General features: G+C 41.9%; 1 protein-coding gene across 3 annotated transcripts in view; it reads right to left on the bottom strand.

Moving 5' to 3' along the window:
- Positions 1–4,497: 4,497 nt before the first annotated feature.
- Positions 4,498–25,314, bottom strand: part of Senp2 (SUMO specific peptidase 2) — a 47,993-nt gene continuing 27,176 nt past the window's right edge. For 2 of the 3 annotated variants that reach the window (XM_090343344.1, XM_090343360.1), the window contains 8 exons: positions 25,153–25,216; positions 23,924–24,100; positions 22,436–22,567; positions 20,967–21,170; positions 19,482–19,561; positions 13,785–13,869; positions 9,775–9,870; positions 4,498–5,807 (listed from right to left, as the gene is read on the bottom strand). In XM_090343344.1, coding sequence (XP_090199470.1) covers positions 5,745–5,807; positions 9,775–9,870; positions 13,785–13,869; positions 19,482–19,561; positions 20,967–21,170; positions 22,436–22,567; positions 23,924–24,100; positions 25,153–25,216 — 901 coding nt within the window. In that variant the 3' untranslated portion in view covers positions 4,498–5,744. Of the gene's footprint in view, positions 5,808–8,260; positions 8,327–9,774; positions 9,871–13,784; positions 13,870–19,481; positions 19,562–20,966; positions 21,171–22,435; positions 22,568–23,923; positions 24,101–25,152; positions 25,217–25,314 lie in introns of those variants that run through there. The other variant, XM_090343352.1, reaches the window with a different exon arrangement.

Genomic DNA, 25,314 nt, shown 5'->3' with positions numbered 1-25,314 from the left:
ATCATAATACCACCAGACTGCAATGCCAGTTTCCTCTACTGCAAACAGTGTTCTATGACAAAAACAAAAAAAAAAACACAAAAAAACAAAAAACCCAACAAATATATCCAGCTAACAAGATCCTGGTGTGTTAGTGTCTTCTTTCCTCCCTCCTTAAGGGTGTTGGTCATCCTCAGAGGACTTGGGGACAGAACAGACCACAGCCCCGGGAAGCCCTGGGGAGGCAGCTGGGAAGGTCAGTGGAATTCTGCTGTAGCCCCTGCCCGCAGCCTCCTCTTCATCCAAAAGCCTGTTGACACATGCGGGAAGGGGGAAATCTGCTGTGCTTCACAGACAGGCAGAGTTATCCGATGTGGTCTGCAGGACAGGAAGAATTACCTTGCTAGGTGCGCTAGGTGCGGGTGCGCTCCTGACATGGCACCAGTGAACTGTGGAAAGGTTAATGGTGCTTTTGTTGTTCATAACCCCATGGGGTCCCCAGAATCAGCTACTAAAAAGCCTGTATTTGGGATGGCTCTAGTTAGGGGTGGGGTTGGGCATCTGCAGTCCGGGCTTCACAGGCTGAAGTGGATCACTGGAGCCCAGGTGCTGACGGAGCCTGAGCAGCACGGCAGAGCAGGGGCAGATGGTGAGCTGATGGCATTCTTCCTAAATCACTGAAGATCTGTTCCTCACTCACATCTCTGCTCCCGAGTTTCTCATTTCTACTCTCAGCAATGCTAATTTTGCATGAACAGTTGTTCTCAACTGCTAAGGCGCTGCTATGCAAGAATTTGGGCAGGGCTGGATGGCCCTTCCTGTGGCCATTCTAAACCTCTGTACCTACTTTAGGACTAAAATTCACTGCCCTCTCAAGAGTACAGACAAACCATGGCTGACAGCCACAGGTTACTGAAAGCGGGTCCCTGGTTGAGGTCTACAGCAAATGGACAAGAAAAACAGCCTGTCTTTAAGGACAGACCAGCAGGCTTGGTAGTGGCTCTCAATGTGAGATATCAGAAGGGTAAAAAGGGATTGTGGACCTGTCTTGCAGACTTAGCCCATGTTGGAGAATTTCAAATTTAGCCCATAGGTGCCCACTTTCAAAAGACTTGCTGTGAGTCTGCACGAGGGCAGGAGGTTCTGAAACAAGGTCCTTGAGTTGCAGCAATAAAAGAGATGGGCCACATGGAGAAGAGGAAATCAGAAGCAAGACCAGCTGGCCTGGCCTGTTGGCAAAGATTCTCAACACTGGCTTGCACAGATCCCACGTGCTAGATTATTCGGCTTTGGGCTGGGAGCAGCAGAAGGCACTCTTCACACCCATCCCTTCTCACGGAAAGCAAGAACAACTTGACTAGTGAACTAGATGCTGATGAATTAATTATGCACCACACATGGCCTCAGACCATTACAAACTTGGTATTGATTTCTGTTATAAACCCTAGGATTCCTGGCCAGGAGTTTAGCCTAGTGGTAGCGTGCTTGCCTAGCATGCAAGAAGACCTGGATTCCATTCCTTGCTACCATATACATAGAAAAAAGCCAAAGTGGTGCTGAGGCTCAAGTGGTAGAGTGTTAGTCTTGAGAAAGTCCAAGGACAGTGCTCAGGCCTTGAGCTCAAGCCCAGGACTGGCAAAAAAAAAAAAAAAAAAGCCAGGCTTCCTGACTTGACTAGCTACACATGACTACACCAAATGTAAAAGAGCTATGGAGACTCAGCTCAACCACAAAGATTCTTTTCTTCAGCCTGTAAGCTACAATCCTTCCCATGGGCTGTACCCACTGAGAATGTGTCCCATAGTTTAATATGGTCACACCTCACTAGGCTTGACGATTAGGCCCAAACATCTTTTTTACTTTGTCAGTTAATTCTGCCCTATGTGATTTGTATCAACAATTGGCCATTGTGTTTGGAAAGGATACATGTCAGCTGCAGCTTGGAAGAGGCCTGTCAAGAGAGAGAACTTAAAATCACAGAAAGGAACTGATAGAGCATGGGGGTGGGGGGAGTACCAGTGGCTCATACCTGTAATCCTTGCTGTTCAGGAGGCTGAGACCTGGAGGATCACAGTTCAAAGGCTGCCCAAGGTAGAAAAGTCTGTAAAACGCCATCTCCAATTAACGCAAAACACTGGACTGGAGACATGGTCAAGTGATAGAGCACCGGCCATTACTCACAATGCTAATCAAGAGTGAGGTCTTCAGTTCAAGGCCTGGTACCAGCACATGTGCATGCCCCCCCCCCCCCCCCCCGCATGCACGCACTCGCGCACGTGGAGCTAACTATGGCGTTACCTGTCTAATCCTGGCACTCTAGTGGTTGAGTTATGCGGATGGCAAGTTTGAGAGTTGAGTCACACAGAAACTTGGAAACCAGCCTGGAGCCATATAGGCCTTGTTTCAAAAGGAAATAATTATGGTGACCTACTATTTTAGTAACTGGTATTAACATTTTTGTAATATTATAAAAGTGAGGTTATAGCTACATAAGTCAGGTAAAGAGCCCATTTGTTTTGGGACAATAAGTGGTCTATTAAAAATTCATCCAGGGGGGCCGGGAGTTTGGCCTAGTGGTAGAGTGCTTGCCTAGCATGCACGAAGACCCGGGTTCGATTCCTTGGTACCCCACATACATAGCAAAAAGCTAGAAGTGGTGCTGAGGCTCAAGTGGTAGAGCTCTAGCCTTGAGAAAGTCCAAGGACAGTGCTCAGGCCCTGAGCTCAAGCCCAGGACTGGCAAAAAAAAAAAAAAATTCATCCAGGGGGGTCTGGGAGTTTGGCCTAGTGGTAGAGTGCTTGCCTAGCATGCACGATGACCTGGGTTCGATTCCTCGGTACCACATACATAGAAAAAAGCTGGAAGTGGTGCTGAGGTTCAGGTGGTAGAGCTCTAGCCTTGAGAAAGTCCAAGGACAGTGCTCAGGCCCTGAGCTCAAGCACAGGACTGGCAAAAAAAAAAAAAAAAATTGATCAGAAAGTGATAAGAATGCTAGCCCTGAGTTGAAATACTCAGGGACAAGCACCTAGGCCCAGAGGTCAAGCCCATGACCCACCAAAAAAACAAAACCAACTTGATTGTGTGTGTGTGCATGCACTTGTGAGTATGGGGCTGAAACTCAGGACCTGATCACCATACCTTAGCCTTCTCAATCAAAGCTAAGGCTCCATCACTTAATCTACAACTCCACTGGATTTTTTTGATGATTAATTGCAAATAAAAATCTCAGACTTTCCTGCTCTCAGCTTCTTCACTGCAGCTTTTTCCAGGGGCATAACCCATTACAGAGAGAAAAGAGAGAAGGAGAGAGAGGGAGATGGGGAGGGAGGGGAAGGAAAGAAAAGGAAGGAAGGAAGGAAGGAAGGAAGGAAGGAAGGAAGGAAGGAAGGAAGGCAGGCAGGCTCTAATACTGGTAAGGACACAATACCTAGTGTTTTATCCCCTGATCACTATTTTTTCTGGCACTAGGCTTAAATTTAGGGCCTCACACTCATTCCATTTGTTTTCTCCAAGCCAGTGCTCTATTAATTGAGCCACACCTCCAGTCTGGCTTTATGATGGTTAAATTGGAGTTGGAGTCTTGAGGACTTTGCTTTTCTGCTCAGGCTGCCTTTGAACATGGATCCTCTGGATTATAGCCTCCTAAGTAGTCAGGATTACAAGGTGAGCCACAAGCATCCAGCTACCTGACCACTTTTCTCATAAACAGTTGGAAGACAGAAGGTCTGCTGTCAACATCGGTCCCTGCACTCACAGAGATGTGTCAGTGTCTAGAGAAACCACTGTCTGCAGCCTGTCACCTTCAGTGGAGAAATTTAGAGTGCCACTCCAGCTCAACACACTGCACTCGTCAAGTTCTTTATACTGGAAGCTTATGAAGAGCTCTCCTGGAGAGTCCAGGGGAGGCGAAGTCATTTCTAACAAGTTCCTTGGGGTGGAGCATGACAAAGTGGCACTGTGCCTGTCTAACACGCACAAGGCCTTTGAGTTCAAACCCAAGGCACTGAAAAAAAATGCCCCTCAAATACATTAATGCTGGCATTACTTGGGCAGAATCCAAGTCACCATTCCAACAGTAATTACCCAACCTGGAGCAAACTAACTTAATCAAGGTCTTAACCCCTCAGATTTAAGGGAAGCAGGAATTTATAGTACAGTGTGGACCCAGTCAACCCTGGGTTCTTCTGGCTATTCTAGTTGCCCAATCCCACAACTCACTGGTCAAGTTCTAGAAAAGGAAAAGGATCAAGTGGGCCCTGACCTTAGCACAATCAGCTTTCTGACGCTGCATGGTTGCTGGTCTGGCCACCAGAAGGCAGAGCCGTTCACACATGTGCCAAGACTGTAGCAAGTGTCAAAGAAAACAGCTCAACCAGGTTCACTCTGCAATCAGCAGCCAGAGAGAGAGAGGAGGAGGAGCCTCACACCTACACATAGGCAGTGCTTCCAGTTACCTCTCACTTAAGTGCAGAACAGGTTCAGATGGTTGAAGCAGAAGGATGGAGCCACGTCAGCACATAGGTTCTGCCAGCCAACCTTTTATTACATCAGAAAAGCAACACTAGGCACTAGATCTTGCAAAATATGTTTTCTGACCAACTCTAAAACTTTCTGAAAGTAAAAATGTATAACCACATTTGTAAGGATTTTAATGAACAAAAAAAGTTAAATACAAACTCTTATATGCAAAATAGAATTTTGTATAACTGGCAACCTCAGAGCCAACTACTAAGTCTTCTTCCGATTGCAGTGGGGGCAGAGTGAGAGGGTGGTAATGAGTATAAACTTAATTTCAGCTTACTATATATTAAAAACAAAAACTTTGAGGAAAAAATAGCTTTAAACTGAATAGCATCTCTTGAAATAAACAGCTCGGGAGAGCTCTTGTAATTCTGAGGTTTATGTTCAACCGGACTCGGGACAAAAATGAAGATTGGGGGCTATGGTTACTTGGAATCCAGTTTCAACAGTGGGCCAGGTCACCTCGTTTCCAGAAACGAAAGTCTCTTTAAGATGACGGCGACTCCTGAAGGTCAGGTGTGGACAGCCAGTGTTCCCTGCCACATTTCCATGACGCTGTGCCATGGTAGCTGACTTCCTCTAAAAGGCAACCAGACCCTGCAAACAGCGTTCCCGCTTCTTCTGGCATTTTCAAGCCTCAAAAAAAAAAAAAAGAAAAAGAAAAAAAGAAAGAAAAAAAAAAAGACCCCTAACTTCAAGTTGGCAGTTACTGCTCCAGCGTTAGAGAAGTGAATAAAACTTCCTCCCTCCTCCAGCTGACCTCCCTTCCGCTCTTCAGCAAGGAGTGGCAGTTTGATTACACTTCAGAAATAAATAGTTCAAATGAGTTAACTGTAAAAGAGCAATGAAAAATGCCACTGCCCTATGTTTACAAATGAATGAGAAAAAAGAATACAACTGAACAAACACACAGGAAAAAACAATTCATAGAATAAATCCTGCATTTCCCACATTCTTAGGGAAATAACTCTTTAAAACAAACAGATAAAAAATATCAATTAGCGTTTGTTCTTGTGTGGGTTGCACAGTCCACGCTCCGAGCAGGCACAGCCTTGCAGAGAGGGTTGCAGGCAGCTCCTCCGCCCCGGAGGAGGACTTGGGGCCAAGGGCCTTCATGCACTTTTGACAGCTCAGTACCTGTGCGGACAGAAATGAGGTGGAGGCTTTTTAACCCACGATGCATGAGGTATATGGAAATGTCCATGGAAGAACCAGCAGCAGCAAGAGGACCAGGCAGGGCAGTGTCACAGCAACTGCTGATGAAGGATCTCCCACACCATCTTCTTCCGGAAGAGAGGCATCTGGTGCTGTGAGAATAACCCCACACACAGTGTCACACACTGACAAGCGAGCGTATCGCCACAGTCCCGAGGCGTAATCGTGTCAATAAACGAGGGTGTTAATGTCCTGTAAGTCAGCAGTGCCTTCTTTTGTTTTTTTGGGTTTTTTGTGGGTTATGGGACTTGAGGCCTGGGCCTGGGCACTGTTTTGGACACTGTTCAGCTCAAGGCTACCACCCTACCCCTTGAGCCACAGCTCCACTTCCCGTTTTCTACTGGCCAACTGGAGATAAGAGTCTCACGTTCTTTAGTGCCCTGACTGGCTTAGAACCTCCATCCTCAGATCTGAGCCTCCTGAGTAGCGTGGGCCACCGCGCCCGGCAGCATTCACGTTTCTGCTGTGGTAAACTAACAAAGCATAATGGGCCTTGGTCTGCTGTCTGGTTTGGAGACGAAGTCTCACTATGCTGCCTATCTTGGAACTAACCATGTCGTCTGCGCTGGCCTCAAACCTTCAACCCTGTCTGTGTCCCGACTACGAGGATTGTAGTTGCTGCTACTCACAACTTTCATGTACAGTTACATTTAGGGACCGTAAGCATGTTTACATGTTAAAAGACCAAAGCAGGATTGAAATTACATAATATAATGCAATTTCACAGTAAAAATATGTATCCTAGGGCTGGGAGTTTGGCCTAGTGGTAGAGTGCTTGCCTAGCATGCACAAAGACCCAAGTTGGATTTCTAGGTACCACATACATAGAAAAAGCCAGAAGTGGTGCTGTGGCTTAAGGGGTAGAGCTCTAGCCTTGAGAAAACCCAAGGACAGTGCTCAGGTCCTGAATTCAAGCCCCAGGACTGGCAAATATATATACCCAAAATGGAAATGTCCAAGTAGTGGCCCTTTGGGTAATTTTTCTACTTACATATACTTTCAAAACATTAAAAAAAATGGAAAAAAAAAGGAGAGAGACCTTTAGTAGTTAGGGGTATGGTTTAACAGAGAGAAGAGTACTTCTCTGGCATGTGATAGGCCCTGGGTTCAATCCCAAACACCTCAAAAAAATCTTCTTCCCAACAGTGCCCAGTCCCTGATTTCAAGTCTCAGGACCAGCATTAATTAATAAAAAGCAAAAAAAAAAAAGCTTCTTCCCCTGAACTTTCATGTCATTAGGAGCGGAGAATTGATTCCTTGTTACTTATACTTAGCAGCATCAAAGAATAAGACGTTAAGCAGGGGATAGCACAGGACAGGCCTATGTTCACTAGTACACCCAGGAGGCAGGAGAAGGAGGATCAAGTTTGAGGCTAGGTAAGACACAGGTACAACAGAAAGCTATCTCAAAAAAAAAAAAATAAAGCCAGGCTCATTCCTATAATCCTAGCTACTGAGGATCAAGGTTCAAAGCCAGCAGGGCACAAAAGACCTGAGACTCTTTTTTTTTTTTTTTTTTGCCAGTCTTGGCCTTGGACTCAGGGCCTGAGCACTGTCTTTGGACTTTCTCAAGGCTAGAGCTCTACCACTTGAGCCTCAGCATCACTTCCAGCTTTTTGCTATGTATGTGGTACCGAGGAATCGAACCTGGGTCTTCATGCATGCTAGGCAAGCACTCTACCACTAGGCCAAACTCCCGGCCCAACCTGAGACTCTTATCTCCAATTAATGGGAAGTGGGACTTGGCACAAGGGTCCTCGAACTGAAGAGCTCAAGGACAGCTCCCAGGCCAACCCAGTCAGTTCAACATGACCAACAAAAAAAAAAAAAAGAAAAGAAAGAAAGAAAAAGAAAAACAAGGCCAGGAGTGTGGCCTAGTAGTAGAGTGCTCGCCTAGAATGCACAAAGCCCTAGGTTCAATTCCTTGATGCCACATACACAGAAAAAGCTGGAAGTGGTGCTGTGGCTCAAGTGGTAGAGCGCTAGCCTTGAGAAAGCTCAAGGACAGTGCTCAGGCCCTGAGTTCAAGCCCCCAGAATAGGCACAAAGAAAGAAGAGAGAGAGAGAGAGAGAGAGAGAGAGAGAGAGAGAGAGAGAGAGAGAGAGAGAGAGAGAGAGAGGTGACGAGTGGTAAGGCAAAGTCTAGCATGTCTAAGAAGCCCTAGGTTCACTTCCCAGCACTGAAAAAAAAAAAAAAAAAAGAAGAAGAAGGCTGGGGCCCCGAGTTTGGCCTAGTGGTAGAATGCTTGCCTAGCATGCACGAAGACCCAGGTTTGATTCCTCAGTACCACATACACAGAAACAAATCAGAATGGGGCTATGGCTCAAGTGGTAGAGCTCTAGCCTTAAGAAAAACCCAAGGACAGTGCTCAGGCCCTGAGTCTGCCCAGGACTGGCAAAAAAAAAAAAAAAAAGATTAACATGTTATGCTTGATATTTTATTGATTTTACTGATAATCACTGCAAGTAGCAGTAAAACACAAGACAACATCAAAACTACCTGCAATTCAACTGTCACCTCCACCTATGAAGTCAGAAGTTCAGATCGTAAGGCATTCATGATGAATCATTGTAAATAGCTTGACATACTACTAGTGAGTTTCTAGCAGATCTGTGAAGCAATAAGTTATGATTTAAATAGTTCAAAACATCCATTAAAAACTACATTTGGGGGCTGGGAGTTTGGCCTAGTGGTAGAGTGCTTGCCTAGCATGCACAAATACCTGGGTTCGATTCCTCAGTACCACATACATAGAAAAAAGCCAGAAGTGGTGCTGAGGCTCTAGCCTTGACAGAGTCCAAGAACAGGGCTCAGGCCCTGAGCTCAAGCCCAGAACTGGCAAAAATAAATAAATAATGAATGCTTTATTATTAGAAGTATATGATTTTAGCATAGGATCCTAATTACTTCATGTTCCCCCAAAGCATGGAATGGGGTTTCAGTTTTACTACTCAATACATTCTGCATGGCTAGGAATGTAGCTTAGTGGTACAGTGCTTGCCTGGCATGCATGAAGTCCTGGGTTTGCTCCTCAGCACCACATAACCAGAAAAGGCCAGAAGTAGAACTGTGGTTCAAGTGGTAGAGTGGTAGACTTGAGCAAAATAAGCACAGGAACAGTGCCTAGGCCCTGAGTTCAAGCCCCAAGACTAGCAAAAATAAACAAATAAATAAATTCAGTATGTCTATATCATATTGAAGTCTGATAATGAGAGAAAAAAAAAATGTGGCACCAGTTCTGAGGCTTAAGATCATGGCCTAGGCACTATCCCAGCTTTTAGGAGATTAATTGGAGGTATGTTTCCTAGACTTTCCTGCCTGGGCTAGTTTTAAAGTATGATACTCAGATCTCAGACTGATAACTAGCTAGGATTACATGTGTGAGCCACTAGTGCCTAGCTATAAGAAAAAAAATGTAGGGGCTGGGAGTTTGGCCTAGTGGTAGAGTACTTGCCTAGCATACACGAAGACCCAGGTTCAATTCCTCGGTATCACATACATAGGAAAAAAAGCCAGAAATGGTGCTGAAGCTCAAGTACTAGAGCTCAAGCCTTGAGAAAGTCCAAGGACAGTGCTCAGGCCTTGAGCTCAAGCCCAGGACTGGCAAAAAAAAAAAAAAAAAAAAATTAGTAATGGTCAATCTATGGCTACAAACAGAAATTTAAGAATTTCTAATATTCTCAAGTTTCCACTCAAATGTAGAGCCCTGGAGAACCCAATCACTAAGCAGAACAAAGAGGAAATGCAGTACTCATGGTCCCATATCAAACCTATGGTTTCTTCCCTTCCTTACAAAGCCTGAGTTTTTTCCTTTTGTTACATATTCCCTTTAATAACAACCCTAATACACAGAAACTAGTAATCACTGGAGTTCACAGACAAGCAAATTATCCCATCGATCACCAAAGATAGATGCTGGGACCACCCGTAATTCTGATAAAAGCAGGCTAATCCCTGAGGTTCAGAACAATCACACTGTCGTGGAGCAAGTACTAACTGAGAACCTGAAGTGTGCCAGGCACTGACAAAATGTTTCACAAGGACGATGCTTCACTCACCTGCGTAAATGTGATAGGTTTGTCCCTAGAAATATAATCTGCATATTTACAAGTAAACATTCCACAATCACTCCCATTCAACTGTTGAGGAATCTCCTAAAATTATAAAACAAAAAGAGAAAAAAGAAAGTGAATGAATATCACTACATACAAATTTCTTAGACTTTCCTAAGTATCACTGTAATAAAATAGTATAATAAAGGTACATTACTACATATACACACACAAGTAATTAAATCAGGGCTGGGGATTCACTGAAGTGAACAAGTCTAGCATGCTGAGTCCCCAGGGGTAACCAATTGGAAACAGGAATGCGAGTCCAAATTATTTCAGAAGTGGCAGTCAACTGTAAAAGGGGTCAAAGGGGGCTGGGAATGTGATTTAGTGGTAGAGTGAAGCCCTGGGTTCTATTTTCCATTTCCACATAAACAGAAAATGCCAGAAGTGGTATTGTGGCTCAAGTGCTAGCCTTGAGCAAAAAAAAAAAAAGCTCAGGGGCAGTGTTCAGGCTCCAAATATTGGAGGGAAAAAAAAGAGGAGGGAAGGTGTTAAGTACAGGTCAATCTGTGCTTAAAATACAACTGACCATGCAATAACTAACTTCCAGCCAGATGGACTGCTGGAGGCCCCACAGTGTCAAGAAGCACGAAGAAAGGCCTTTGACATGCTCTAAGCAAAGAGGACATTGCCTCCATGCCACGTTTCTGAGGCAGACAGAACTTGAAGCAAAGTAGCTGAAAGAATAAAGTGAAAGGTGGTAGGTTCTAAACCTATATAGGCCCCCAAGTTCTTTATAAACCCAGGCCACCAGTCATAAATAACTGACAGTAAAAGCTCACGACAGAACAAAACACTTGGTGACAATCCTCCATTATTATTCACAAAAACACAGTTCAAAGCCATCATGGTGGCTCACCCCTGTAATCCTAGCTACTGAGGAGGCTGAGATCTGAGGATCAAGGTTCAAAGCTAGTCAGGGCACCAAAGGACCTGAAACTTATCTCTAATTAACCTCAAGAAAATGGGAAGTGGGGCTTGGCTCAAGGGTAGGGTGGTAGCCTTGAGCTGAAGAGCTCAGGGACAGCACCCAGGCCAAGTTCAAGCCCCATTACCATGCTCCCCCCCCCAAAAAAAACCCTACAGTTCAAAGGCTAAGGACTTTGAGGGTTGGGGGTTTGGCCTAGTGGTAGAGTGCTTACCTAGCATGCACCAGGACCAGGGTTCAATTCCTCGGTACCATGTACATAGAAAAAAGCCAGAAATGGTGCTGTGGCTCAAGTGGTAGAGCTCTAGCCTTGAAAAAGCCCAAGGACAGTGCCCAGGCCCTGAATTCAGGGCCCAGGACTGGCCAAAAAAAAAAAAAAAAAAAAGAGGCTAGGGACTTTGAACAGGTGTTATAACACTTATTTTAGTAAGTGCAATACACATAAATAAATGTAAAAATGCAGTTGATTATTGTAAGATGAAAATGACACACCACTCACAATGAGCTACATTTCTTATACTTTTCTCCCAAATCCAGTCTTAAGTAGACAGAACCACAAATTCAAATGTACCAAGACTGTTTTCTTTCTCGCTTTTTTTTTTGGGGGGGGGGGGGTGTGTGTGTGTGTGTGTCAGTCCTAGGGCTTGAACTCTGGGCCGGGCACTCTTCTTGAACACTTTTTGCTCAAGGCTAGCGCTCTGCCACTTGAACCACAGCACCACTTCTGGCTTTTTCTGAATGTGTGGTACCGAGGAATGGAACCTAGGGCTTCATGCATGTACTCCACCACTGGGCTATGCTCCTAACTCCTATGTTTTCTTTATTACACTGCCACACCAGAGAACAGTGTTCATCCTCTTAGCCGCTACTTCTATTTGTCCTTTCCTCAGTTAATTTCAGGACCTCATATTCAAATTGTTTAATCTGGAAATGAAAATGTTCTTAGGTGAAGAGAGTTGTGCTGTTATGTTCAGGTGAAGGCTAAAGCTGGGCTCATGTGACTTGGAGGGATGCCATTAGGATTCAAAGATGGAGACATTCGAAAACTATGAACTGAGATGCAAATCTGGTGAGAGAGAAAAGTTCATTCTCAATCAGCATGCTTCAGAGTTGATTCATGACATGGAACCCTATAACCTAACAAAGTCCCAGACAAATTTTGGGCAAAAACTTTTTTTTTATAGCACCAACCAGGAAAAATAGCTGACTTAAAATTATTGTTCTAGGGCCGGGAGTTTGGCCTAGTGGCAGAGTGCCTGCCTCGCATGCACAAAGACCCAGGTACCACATACGTAGAAAAAGCCAGAAGTGGTGCGGTGGCTCAGGGTAGAACACTAGCCTTGAGGAAAGTCCAAGGACAGTGCTCAGACCCTGAGCTCAAGCCCAGGACTGGGAAAAAATATATATATATTTTTCACTTCCTTTTTTTTTTTTGGTCATGTGGCTTGAACTCTGGGCCTGGGCACTGTCCCTGAGCTCTTCAGCTCAAGGCTACAGCCCTACCCCTGGAGCCATAGCCCTACTTCTTGTTTTCTAGTGGTTGACTGGAGATGAGTCTCACAGGCTTTGGTGCCCAGGCTGGCTTTGAACCACAATCCACAGGTCTCAGCCTCCTGAGTAGCCGGAATTCTAGGTGTGTGCTACTACGCCCGGCTGTTTCACCTCTATGGGAGATGTGCTAGAGATAAGTATAGGGATTCAGCTTGACATAGCCATCTTGAGTTGTAATGGTTGTAACTTCCTGTGAAATTTCCCCCATACTTTCCCAGCACATTTATAAATAGCTGAAAGCTATTACGGTATGCAGAACTTCACAACTCTGTTGGAGAATTACTAAGGAATGTTCCCAAAGTCTTTGATATTAGTTCCAGATAATTCTTGATTCAATTAAGTCATTTCTATCCTTTGTAAGTTCTTTTCACCCAAACCATGGAGTTCTGGGGGTTTTTGGCCATCTAGGACTATGCTTCTGTCACTAAGACACCAACAAATTATACTCTGAACTACCACAATCTGCTTGTACATAAATTTATATGTGTGTGTGCATGCCAGGACTGGAACTTGAACTCAGGCCCTTGTGCTTTCACTTAGCTTTTTCGCTCAAGAGTTGGCCCTCTACCACTTAGGCCAGACATACCTCTACTCTCTGTATGCCTTTCTTTAGTCTCACAACACCTCTGAGCCAGTTCTCAAACTCAGTCACTGCATTTTCCTGCTTAATATTTATATTTTAAACAAAAAGAAAAAATCCAAGGAGCAACTACTTTGGTTAATGACCAAAAATTCAGAAGTAGGTAACACTTAAAGATGCACACTTTAGGATCAGGTTTAGCTCACTGGTAAATTGTATGTTTAAAATGCATGAGGAGGCGCCAGGAGTTTGGCCTACTGGTAGAGTGCTTGCCTTGCATGCATGAAGACCCGAGTTCGATTCCTCGGTACCACATACATAGAAAAAAGCCGGAAGTGGTGCTGAGGTTCAAGTGGTAGAGCTCTAGCCTTGAGAAAGTCCAACAACAGTGCTCAGGCTCTGAGCTGAAGCCCAGGACTGGCAAAATAAATAAATAAATAAATAAAAATAAAATGCATGAGGATCCAGGCACAGTGGCTTACACCTGTAATCCTAGCTACTCAGGAAGCCGAGATCTAAGGATCAAGGTTCAAAGCCAGCCTGGGAACAAAAGGACCTAAGACTCTTATCTCCAATTATTCACCAGAAAACTGAAAGTGGCACTGAGGCTAAAGGGGTAGGGTGATAACCTTGAGCTGAAGAGCTCATGTACAATGGCCAGGCCCAGTTCAAGCCCCATGACTGACCAAAAAAAAAAAAAAAAGTTTGAGGCCCTAAGGTCAATTCTCAGTAAAAGCAGTGACAACAACAAAAAGCAAATAATATACTTTAGGAGAGAATGCTTAAAAGGGAATGACTGAAGCAAAGGAAAGAAGGAAGAAAAGATTGAGTACTATAGTACTGTCAGTAAATGTAACAAAGTCAGTGAAACAGAGACAGATGACCCTCACTTACATGTGACTTCATGCTGTAGTGGGTCCACTCTAGAAGATTTAGCTCAACATTTCTTTTGGTCTTACTTTCATCCTGTAAATACTGACTAAAGAAAACAATAATTAAAAAATGAATGTATCACCAAATCCCAAGCACAGAGACCATGATGACAAAGATTACATGTAGCTTCACAAATACACCATTCTCAAACCCATGTCCATAAGCTCTTCAAAATTGTGACTGTTTTAGGGTATTTTTAACTTAATTTGTGGGGTTTACTTTCTCTGCTAATACAGTCTGTGTATGTTTGTTAAAAGAGTCAAAAATGTATAAAATGGTATAAAAAGCAAGATATTTGGAACAGCCATTCTAGGAGTCTTCACTATTTTGTCTTCACCAATTTGCTATGTATTTTTCTAATTCTCTATACCACCTTCACAAACAGAATTTAAAAACGGATATTTTTTGGGAGAGTGCAAGGGAAGAAGAATCATTTTCCTAAAAGAAATGTACTCTCTTTAAAGTCAGGCACTGGTGACTCACACCTGTAATCCTAGCTACTCAAGAAGCTGAGATCTGAGAATCGTAGTTCAAAGCCAGTCTGGGCAGGAAAAAGCCCCGAGACTCTTTAACCACTGGAAACTAGAAGTAGTGCTGTGGCTCAAAGTGGTAGAGTGCTAATCTTGAAAAAAAAAAAAACTCAGGGACACTATCCAGATTCTGAGTTCAAGCCCCATAAATGACAAAAAAAAGGGTACTGTTGATCTGACTTATTTAATTGCAACCCTCTGTACATAAACATTGTAATAACAATAAAACAATCAGCAACATATTTTAGTATACTAAAACATATCTCAACTGTCATTGTGGTAACACTCTACCTAGAATCCAAGCACTTGGGAACCTAAGCCAAGAAGAAGGTAAGTTTGAGGCCTATCTCCCTCCCTCACCACCTTCCTCCAAAAAATGCCATGGCTAGCACAAACAAAATGGAAAGTGTTGTGAATTAAAGTACATATGAGAATCCTGACTGTTTCCTGAGTTGGGGAGGATATAAAAAGATATCTGGAAGCCGGCATGGTGGCTTAGGTCTCTAGCTACTAAGGAGTAGTTGAGATCTGAGGATCATGGCTCAAAGCCAGCCCAGGCACTAAAGATGGGCACTAAAGACAGTGAGACATTTATTTCCAATTAATCACTAGAAAACCGGAAGCGGCGCTATGGCTCAGGGTGGTAGCCTTGAGCTGAAGATCTCAGGGACAACATCCAGGCCCAGAGTTAAAGTCCCAAGACTGACACACACACACACACACACACACGATATCTGGAGAAATCAGAATGTGGGCCATTTGATATACATTACTGATTATTAGTTCCTTAAGTGTGATAATAGCATTATGATTATGGAGGAGAATTTCCTTAGTCACTACTACATACACAAGAGATTTTTTCTTGGGGGGCGGGGAGAGCTTGAACTCTGGGCCTGGGTGCTGTCCCTGAACTCTTCAGTCAAAGCTAATGCTCTACCACTTGAGCCACAACACCACTTCCAGTTTTCTAGTAGTTAATTAGAAATAAGAGTCGCAAGGGGAAAAAAAAGTCTCAAGGACTTTCATGGACTTTTGTGCCCAGGCAGACTGTGAATTGCGATCCTCCGATTTTAGCCTCCAGAGCAGCTGGGATTACAGGTGCCCAGCCATTTAACAGATTTTTTATCTATGTACTAAGATTGATTTTTATCTAAACATCACAGTTATCTTATTCAGCAAACTAGGTATCTTATTTTTATTGTTTTTGTTGTTGTTGTTGTTTTGTGGGTCTTTAGGTTTGAACTCTGAGCCCGAGAGCTGGCCCTGAACTCTGCTCCTCAAGGGAACCACCCGACCTCTAAGTCACAGCCCTACTTCCCAGTTCTCTAGAGAGTAATTGGAGATAAGAGTCTCACATTCTTTAGTGCCCTGGAGATAAGAGTGTTACCAACTTTTCTGCTCAATATGCTTTTGAACCAGGATCCTCAGATCTCAGCCTCTTGAGTAGCTAGGATTACAGGCAAGAGCCACTGTGCCACGCCCAGCTTAGATATCTTAGTTCTTATCCCACTTGGTATGCAAAGTAAGGCTGTATTAGGATACAAAAATATACTATTAATTGGAGCAATAATGTTCCCAAAGGGATAAAAACTGGCTCCCAAAACATAAAAATCTGCTGGGCCCTGGTAGCTCATGCCTATTATCCTAAGTACTTAGAAGTTAAGATCTGAGGGTAGCAGTTCAAAGCCATACTGAGCAGAACAGTCCATAAGACTATTATTTCCAATTACCCACAAAAAAAGCCAGAAAGTAGAGCTGTGGCTCAAGGGTAAAGTGCTAGCCTTAAGGGGCAAAAAGGCTTAAGGTCTGAGTTCAAGCCTAAGCCCTGCACAAAACAAACAAAAAGAAAAAAACGGTAAAAATCTGAAATATTCCAATACCCTTCTAAATAAAACTTAATCCAGCCAACAAGTCTTTTTGATGATTTGGTTTGATTTGCTTTTTGTTTGAGACAGACTATAACCCAGGCTGGCTTCACACTTAAAATTCTACTATCTTAGCTTTTCAAGTGTTAGGATTAGAGGAATGAACCACACTGTGCTTGGTCACAAATAAATCTTATTCCTGAGTAGTATTTCTCCTTGTTATGGAGAATTAAAATTTTCTCCCAGGGAGATTATTATGGAAAATATGTTGAGACAAACTTGACTAAAAATATTCTGAAACAGTGGATTCAGATGCCCATAGAAACTGACCTTTCAAAAATTATGGAAGGAAGGAAAAAAATAAAAGGAACATGAATGTAATAAAACTGAGGCTATCTTTTTAATCTATTATAAGCACCCTACAAAGTAATCTGTATGATTTTCTTAAGAAAGTTCTGTGTCAAAGAACTTAAAATAGACCTTCCCTATGATCCCGCCATGCCACTCCTGGGCATCTATCCTGAACATCATAACCCAGGATATGATAAGGACACCTGCTCAGCCATGTTCATCTCTGCACTATTCACAGTAGCCAAGCAATGGAAACAACCCAGATGCCCTACTGCAGATGAATGGATACAAAAAATGTGATATATATATATTATATATATATACATGTATATACATACATACACACATACACACATACACACACACACACATACACACACTGGAATTCTACATAGCCAACAGACAAGATAAAATAATGGCATTTGCTGGAAAGTGGATGAAATAAGAGCGAATCATGTTGAGTGAGATAAGTCAAGACCAAAGGAACAAAAGGTGCATGGTATCCTTAATATGTGGATATTAGATCCAAACAGTACAATGGCAATGACTCAATATTTGGGTCATGGTCTTGGAGATATAAACATAACTACATAGACATAAAAATTCATGATCGGCTTTATACTCTATAGACATAATGTTTTGTTACATATATTAATTTGCATCTATGACATACAAACTCTCAGCTTAATTTTAATTATGTTCTAAAATCTATGGGCTAGTGATTGTATACAGAGATTCCCTTCTTGAATACTTGTTAAACATGACATTTGAAATATGATGTAAAAATCAATGTTAATAAATTCTTTAATAAAAATAAAAGAAAAGAAAAAGAAGCTCAGAGATTGTGCCCAAGCCCCGAGTTCAAGCCCCAGACACACACACACACACACAGTCAAGTACAGTCAAGCCTACAGGTTTTCAGTGAGGTTTGATGAAGCTATATATATAATTAGTTAAAAATAATGCTGGTGTAATGCTAGTGTCTATAAGAATGAATTTACAAGGGGCCGGGAGCTTGGCCTAGTGGTAGAGTGCTTGACTAGCATGCATGAAGACCGGGGTTCAATTCCTCTGTACCACATACATAGAAAAAAGCCGAAGTGGTGCTGAGGCTCAAGTGGTAGAGCTCTAGCCTCGCAAAAGTCCAAGGACAGTGCTCAGGCCCTGAGCTCAAGCCCATCACTGGCAAAAAAAAAAAAAAGAATGAATTTACAAAAACGTGACCAGTGGTCACTGGAGACACAAGCAAGGTGTTAGCATTAAAGAACTGGAACCAGTGGAAGGAAACACAGTGATTCTAGCAGGACTCAGTCAGGAGCCTGGGTCTTAGAGAAAGGAAAAGTATCTTCCTCAAACAGCTGAAACTAGACCAGATGCAACTTCTGTCTCTTGAATAGCAGAAGCCTAGGATGAGGCCCGTCCCCACTCCAAAAGCTTAGAAGCATAACCAGATTTTCCTTGAGACTAATGGAGCTTAAGCTACAAGGTGCCTCTATTTCTGTTGAAGATCCTGACAAAGTATTCACATGATTACATGTGATCAAAACAATTCTCATTTCACAGAGTGAGCGTCCTACTATTCTTTTTTTCTTTTTAAATTGTATTTTATTGTCCAGGTGATGTAAAGAAGGACTACAGTTACATTCCTCAGATAATGTACATTACTTCTTGAACACTGATACCCCTTCCAATATTTATCTCCCAGTGTCCCTCCCCCACCCCCTCCCAATCATCTTGTTTTTTCCCCTTCCCTTCCCTATTTCAAATAAACATATACAATATTAAAAAAAAGTTCTTATTTTTTTGTGGGTCATGGGGCTTGTAAATAAGCTAGAATCAGAAAGAACTATTCCATGGTTCTTTTTATATATGAAATCTAGGTTAAAAAAAAAAAAGATAGGAAAGTAAAAAGGAGAAAGGGGACCAGCAGGAGGGCCAAAAAGGAATCAGAGGAAATGAGGGGAAAGAATATTTTTAAAGTACATCACATATATGTATGAAAATATCACAATAAAGCTTATTCTAGACAGTTAATATTTGCTATTTAATTTTTTTAATGGACAGTATATACCTAATGACAAAATCATATATCCAGCCTGGCACTAGTGGCTCATGCCTATAATCTGTCCTACTCAGGAGGCCAAGATCTGAGGACTGTAGTTTGAAACCAGCCCCAGCAAAAAAGTCCTGTGAGATTCTTATCTCCAACTAACCACTCAAAAACAAGATATGCAGTTGTGGCTCAAAGTGATAGAGTACTAGCCTTGAGTGAAAGAGCTCAGGAACAGTGCCCAGGCCCTGAGTTCAAGCCCCACAACTGAAGAAGAAAAAACATTACATAACCAAAATCATATACTTAAATAGATTTTAGGGCCAGGAGCGTGGCTTAGTGGTAGAGTACTTGCCTAGCAGCACAAAGCCCTGGGTTTGATTCCTTGGTACTACATACACACAAAAAAGCCAGAGGTGGTGCTGTGGCTCAAGTGGTAGAGCGCTAGCCTTAGAAAGCCTTGAGTTCAAAGCCCTAAGACCATATATATATATATATATGATATATGATATATATGACTAAAGAGGCAAAACAAAACAGCAATAGCAAAAACCAAAAGCCAGGGAGTTTGGCCTAGTGGTAGAGTGCTTGCCTAGCACTAACCAAGTCCCGGGTTCAATTCCTCAGTACCACATACATAGAAAAATGCTGGAATTGGTGCTGAGGCTCAAGTAGTAGAGCTCTAGCCTTGAGAAAGTCCAAGGACAGTGCTCAGGCCCTGAGCTCAAACCCAGGACTGGCAAAAAAAAAAAAAAAAAAAAAAAAGCCAATTACATCTGGAGCTCCCTAGAATTAAACACAAGGGAGATTAACTAACGAAAGTATAATAAAACAGCAGTGAAGTTTTGCGGCCTGTACTTACAGAAGAATTTCACAGATCTTGCTGCCCTTTTGTCCCATAGAATCCAGATACTTAAGACACTTTTTTCTTAGGTCCATCACCTAGAATGGGAAAATGCAACATATAGAAACATCATTTAGGGGACAGTTTTTGTTTCTTTCTTTTTTTTTTTTTTTTTTGCTTGGGCATGGGGCTTGAACTCTAGGCCTGGGAACTGTCTCTGAGCTCTTCAGCTCAAGGCTACTGCCCTACCACTTGAGCAACAGTGCCATTTCCAATTTTCTGGTGGCTAATTGGAGATAAGAGTCTCATGTGCAGTTCAGTGCCCAGGCTGGCTTTGAACTGTGATCCTCAGATCACAGCCGCTTGGATTACAGGCATGAGCCACCACACCTGGCTTAGTGTACAATTTTTGAGACAAGGTCTTGTTTCATAACTCAACCTGGCCTCAAATTCAGTCATCCTGCCTCAGCCTGCCCAAGTGCTGGGATTACAAATGTGTGCCACCATGTCTAGCCAGAAATATCTTAAATATTAACTAAGAGAAATATTTTTTCTTTCCCCCAAAAGCATCTGATTAAAAGTTCAGGCCAACAGCGTGGCCTAGTGGTAGAGTGCTTGCCTAGCATACATGAAGCCCTGGGTTCAATTCCTCAGTATAACATACACAGAAAAAGCCAGAAGTGGTGCTGTGGCTCAAGTGGTAGAGCTCTAACCTCAAATAAAGCCTAAGGACAGTACCCAGGCCGAGTTCAAGACCCAAGACTGGTTAAAAAAAAAAATTCAGCCAGGCATGGTAGCTCACACTTGTAACCCTAGCTACTCAGGAGGCTGAGGATTGAGGTTCAAAGCCAGCCCAGGCACAAAAGAGCATGAGACTCTTATCTCCAATTAATCACTAGAAAACAGGGATTGGATGGTAGCCTTGAGCTCAAGAGCTCAGGGACAACGCCCAGGCCCAGAGTTCAAGCCCCATGACCCACAAAAAAAAAAATTCCCAAGCCAACATGAATGAATTTAGTTATGATTTTTAGCAAGTTATAAAATATCATAGAAAGTATCAGTTTAATATTATACAGTACTATTCTAAGATAAAAGGCCTAGAAATTTTTTCACCAAAACTGTAGTCATCTTTTTAATATGGTGGGATTTTTCTTTCCTTCACCTTTCTATAATAAGTCTATACCATCTAATAAGCAAAACTAACTAAATAAACTCTGGGGTTGAAAATGAAAACCTCCCAGTATAGAAACCATGTCTTCCAGCTTCTATGTTGTGTAACTCCAGACCTGAGGAGAGGTTCTGCTAAGGGTCTTTTCATACACACTATTGGCCTTCCAATAAATATTTAAGTCAATTGTCTGGGCTTGGGGATGTAGCTCAACGGCACGGTGGCTGTTTAGTATATTTGAAATCCTAAGATCAATCCTAAGAAAAGGAAGGAGGGGAGGGGAAGGAAGAGAAAGGGAGGTAGTCTGTTGCCACCAGTTAACCCTCTCAACTCACCACCAGGCTCCAATGTACCTTCCGATGAATAGGCACCAGAATAAGTTCTTGTTCAAAGAGATTTACCCCTTTGGTCCATCTTTTCACTGCTTGGTAACCCCCAGACTTTAATTTAGGATAGAAGAAAGTACTGAATGCATGAAGTGCTGGATAGCCTTGCTTTTTATTTCTTTCTACTAGAAGATTCATGTAAAAATTAATGACCTGTAAAACACCAAGAGAGTACAAGTTGGAACCTGGAAAGTGTAACAGTACCAAAATAATTAACTGAGCAAAATGGCAGAAATTGAACAAGAATAAAAGCCTGAAAATTTAGCTCAGTAGCAGAGCACTAACCTAGTATCTGCAAGGCCGTAGGCTCAGTGCCTAGCATCACAAATTCCTTTCCCACAAAAAAAAAGGAAAAAAGGTGAACACAATTGTGTCACATGAAAAATATGTAAAAACAAATAGCTACAAAACTATCCCTCAATTTAAGCATATAATCTAAGAGATATGCCAAAATATTTATAGCATTTTTGAAAAATGTATCTTTCCAGAATTTCCCAAATTTTCTATGAAACAAATTAGTCTAGCTTTAATAAGATGTGTTTATTAGAAAGTAGGCCTTGGGACATGGTAGGGGAGTGGGAGGGAAGGTAAAGAGAGAAAATGCAAGAACTGACTAGGTTGGGAAAGGACCAACTGGAAAATTGGCAAGAACTAAGAGCTGGCTTTTTCCTGAATAGGCAAAGATACAAATTAGATTAGTCAAGTTATATAAGGCATGCTATAATTTGAATGTATGTGTTTTACACTGGAATCTAATATCCAATATGACAATACTAAGAGTTGCGCCCTTTGGAAAGTGAATGCTATGAGTGCTTCAACCTCATGGAAGGGAATAGTGCTCGCTTACAAAAGTTGAAGAGAGACAGGAGTGTTGCCTAGTGACAGAGTGCTTGCCTAGCATGCATGAAGCTCTGGGTTCAATTCCTCAGTACAACATACACAGAAAAAGGCAGAAGGCTGTGGCTCAAGTGACAGAAGTGCTCAGGGACAGTGTCCAAGCCCTGAGTTCAAGCCCTAGGACTGGCAAAACAACAGCAACAACAACTTGCCATTCTCCTGGTGCACCCTGCACTTATGAAAATGTAAGTGGAGACTAATAAATGAAGGAGTGCATAAGAACAGATGCAGAATAGAGAACTGCTGTGGAAAACAGTAAGTTATAAGTTATTTAAGGTTCTAGATGTTTTTGCTTCAAGAACTAGTAAATTAAGGATGTAGCTCAGTGGCCAAGCACTTGCCCAGCATGTATAAGGGCTTGGGTTAAACCCCTAAAATTGGGGTGGTGGGAAGGCAGAACAAGAAATAAAAACTGAAAATTGCTTTACCATCCTTTCACAATTGGGTCAAAATCACTTTGGTTATACATAGTAAACAGTTAAACAAAATGATAATCAAAGGGGAACTAAAAGACAATTTACCTCGTCATTGAGCCAGTGATAGTTCTTTAAGGTTTGGATATCTCCCCGAGTAATTCTCAACTTGAAAGCACTACTTAGGATCTCATCCTGTGGGCCATGGCCTAGGGCATTGTTGATTTCCTTTTCCATGTCCTGTTAGAAAGTATAGAGGCTGGTCCTTTAATGCAGAACTACTATCAGACATTTAAAGTTTAACACTAAAAAGAGCAAACAAACAAAAAAAGCAGGCACTGATAACTCAAGGCTATAATCCTAGTTTACTCAGAAGGCTGACAGTGGCCTTGAGCTTCAAATCAGAGAATCTTATTTCCAATTAACCAGAAAAAAAAAAAAAAAAAAAAACCCTGAAGTGAAACTGGGTTCAAGCCCTTGGGCTGGCAGGAAAAAAAGGACGGACTGATGGACGGACAGAACGAAGGAAGGAAGGAAGGAAGGAAGAAAAGAAGGAAAGAAAGCAGGAAGGAAGGAAGGAAGGAAGGAAGGAAGGAAGGAAGGAAGGAAGGAAGGAAGGAAGGAAGGAAGGAAGGAAAGTTGTTTTTCATAACAGCAACACCTGAGAAAAATATAGTAAGATCTACTAAATAACAGGATAAAATATTCATTTATAACTACAGTCTTACTAATGACAATCTACTTGTCATATGGTTTCATTATTTTAAAGAACTATGCAGACAATAGTTAAGTACAAAACTGAACCTGTAAACTTCAAACAAAATTTCTTTCTTTTTTTTTTTTTTTTTTTGCCAGTTCTGGGGCTGGAAATCAGAGACTAAGCATTGTCCTTGGGCTTTCTCAAGGCTAGAGCTCTACCACTTGAACCACAGCACCACTTCCAGTTTTTCCTATGTTTGTGGTATTACCAAGGAATGGAACCTGGGTCTTTGTGCATGCTAGGCAAGCAGTCTACCACTAGGCCAAACTCCCAACCTCTCAAATATTTTTACTGTTTTTCTACATTGTTTCTCTACATTTCTTTCTTTATGGCTCTTTCTCTCTTGCTTCCATGCCAAATATACTGTAACTACTCAAGACATAAGATCACCACTACCAAGAAAATAATAGAGGAGGACCCAATATGCAGGATCATGCACAAAGCCCTGGGTTTGATTCCTCAGTACCACATACTCAAAAAACCTGTGACTCAAGTAGCAAAAATGTGTCCAACGACAGTGCTCAGGCCCAGAATCCAAGCCCCAGTATTGGCAAAAAAAAAAAAAAAAAAAAAAAAAAACAAGAGCAATGCACTCATTGCTAATTCCCTACTATATAATAACACATGTGAAAGGTAGAAACATAGTCACTGTGATGAGTGGAGTTCAGGCCTAGGACTGCCCCCCCCAAAAAAAAAGAAAGAAAAGAAAAAATACACACACACACACACACATTCAATACTCACCTTGTGAAACCCAAAACAAAACAAAAAGCCATGCATTTAAGTTCAGAGTAACAGAAATTTCTTTTAATTCTGATCAATACAAAAAACACTACCTCAGTAAGCTCAAGGAGATCATCTGTTCTTCTGTCTTTCTCTTTGCCTGAGAAATTCTTTTCTTTTGCCTCAACTACTGACATTTTCCTCCTGAGTAAGCCATTGCTTCCACTCCCCAGGCGGAGTCGAGCCGACACTTCTTCTGATAGGTCTGGTTCCAGCTGATGTCCTCTTTTCTGATTAAAAAAGGTTCTATATTCTATTGACATGTTTGATATTGTACATATTACAAATGAAACATAAAACAGTACAAATATCTTGAAAGATAAAAGAATTAATGAATTCCCCTAAGTCAGTAAAACAGGTTGCATAGCTGCCTGTTCTGCAAACGAAAAAAAAGAGTTAACAGACACAATAAATAGCAAGAAAGGTTTTTTTTCTCAATTTTTATCACAATTAAAAATAATGTGGATAAGAGATACTTTAGAATGATTTTTAAAAAGCAAAGCCAATGGCTGGAAATGTGTGTCACTGGTGGAGTGCTTGCCTAGCATTCATGAATCCCTGGGTTTGATTCCTCAGTACCACATAAAAAGAAAAGGCCAGAAGTGAGGCTGTGGTTCAAGTGGTAGAATGTTATTCTTGAACCAAAATAGTTCAAGGATTGTACCTAGGCCCTGAATTCAAGTCCCTGGAGTGGAGGGGGGAGAGGCAAGGAGAAGCCATACAACAGATAAACAGTATGTAGTCAGACCAGTTTCTCTTATAAAGAGAGGTGATAAAAGAAGAGATAAAAATCCAACAACTCCAACTATGACAGATCCCATCTATAAGCCCAGGGACTCAAGAGGGAGAGATCAGGAGGGCTGTGATGAGGCTAGCCCAGTATTCCCGAACCCCTCCCCACCTCAATCAATAACAATCTGAGTGCATCACCTGAGTGGTGATGTCTGCCATCCCAGCTATGTGAAGAGATGTAAAGAGTAAGATAAGGGGCACAAAGCAAAAGGCTATTAGAAAAATAGCAAAAGGGCCAGAAGCACGAGTCAAGTGCTAGAGTCCTTGCCTAGCAGCAACTTAAAAGAAAAATCTATATATCCTCCAAGTTTGCTGCTTTTTCAAAGAAAATAATGGAACTAGAATATATATATATATGAAATCTCATTATCATATATATATATATATATATATATATATATATAAAATCTCACTATCATCTTTCTTGTTTATTCCATGGGTGACAAATGTAAACAGTGAGAAAACAGATATAAAATTTACTTCTACTTACATTGTCAATTTCAGGTCTTATTACAGCTATCTTTTCAATGTCAGAGCTTTTCCCCTTTGAACATCTGAGGGGGAAAAAAAATTAAGAGAATATAGACCTCTACTAATTATAAGCTGGTACTATTAAACTAGTTTTAGAAATCTTTCTGAAAACGTCCAATTC

Source organism: Megascapheus bottae, chromosome 1, assembly GCF_031878675.1.
Source record: "Megascapheus bottae isolate mThoBot1 chromosome 1, mThoBot2.hap1, whole genome shotgun sequence".
NCBI classification, from domain to species: Eukaryota; Metazoa; Chordata; class Mammalia; order Rodentia; family Geomyidae; genus Megascapheus; species Megascapheus bottae.
The sequence above is the reverse complement of the archived record's forward strand: the minus strand, read 5'-3'. Positions and strand labels throughout refer to the sequence as shown.